Here is a 944-nt window from a genome sequence, read left to right as displayed (position 1 = left end):
ATAGTAAAATATTTTAAAGAATTATGTCCATCAGGTTTCCTTTCAATGCAATCAGTTCAAAAGTTCTGTGTTGACTTACGAACCATGCTTGAAGAGGAATCTCTTGATGACCAACTGAAAGTGCTTGATTGTCTAAAGAAGGTAGATTATAGTGGCCTTAATACAAGTGAAGAATATGTTTACAGAAATATCCCATGGGTCTTAGATGCTTTGAAAGATAGAGGTATGTTGCCTGCATTAGTTTTTACATACAATCGTGCCCTTGTGGAGGCTATGCCTTTGAAACTACTTCGGTACCTTCGAGACCTGGATGACTTCACTGAAGATGAGGAAACTGACATTGAAAGTGAATCCGAGACTGAGAATGATAAAAAAGCCAATAAGACCCACAGAAGGTTCCGTGGAAAACGATTTAAACGGAAGTTGGGTCTCATGAGGGGTCCATCTATGCTCAAGAGCACTGGTTCTCTGAGAGGAGAAGGCTTTACTGATGAGAAAATGATTGACTTTATTGAAAAACGTCTAATCAAAACTGGTTATAAAGCACAAGATTCGTTCCCAAGTTTGCTCAGGAGGGGTTTGGGGAAACATTTTGCTGGGATGAATAACCGAGAAAGATCAGCAGTTGAGATGCTATTCCGATTGAAGATCCTAAATCTCCTTACTGCCACTGAAACCTTGGCCCTGGGTATTCATATGCCATGCAAAACTGTAGTGGTAGCTGGTGACAGCCCCTTTTTGAATGTCCTTGAGTTTAATCAGATGTCTGGTCGAGCTGGCAGACGAGGTTTTGACAAGGAGGGAAATGTGATATTTTTTGGACTCCATCAACGCAAGATGGAAACTCTCATGACAGGGAATTTACCACAGATGGTGGGAAACTTCCCATTGAGTGCATCACTGATTCTTCGCTTACTTTTGTTAGGCAGTGATGTAAACTTGGA

The 944-nt window shown here is 41.0% G+C and overlaps 1 protein-coding gene across 1 annotated transcript in view; it reads left to right on the top strand.

The window, feature by feature from the left end:
* The window catches only part of LOC113215986 (probable ATP-dependent RNA helicase DDX60), a gene marked incomplete in the record, with an annotated part of 6,334 nt that overhangs the window by 4,266 nt on the left and 1,124 nt on the right, over window positions 1-944 (top strand). Inside the window, 1 exon segment of the mRNA XM_052271367.1 lies at window positions 1-944. Within this exon segment, the coding sequence (XP_052127327.1) occupies window positions 1-944 (944 nt within the window).

This window comes from Frankliniella occidentalis, unplaced genomic scaffold (genome assembly GCF_000697945.3).
Source record: "Frankliniella occidentalis isolate FOCC.00 unplaced genomic scaffold, Focc_3.1 Scaffold158, whole genome shotgun sequence".
In the NCBI taxonomy this organism is placed as follows: Eukaryota; Metazoa; Arthropoda; class Insecta; order Thysanoptera; family Thripidae; genus Frankliniella; species Frankliniella occidentalis.
This window is presented reverse-complemented; position numbering and strand designations above follow the sequence as displayed.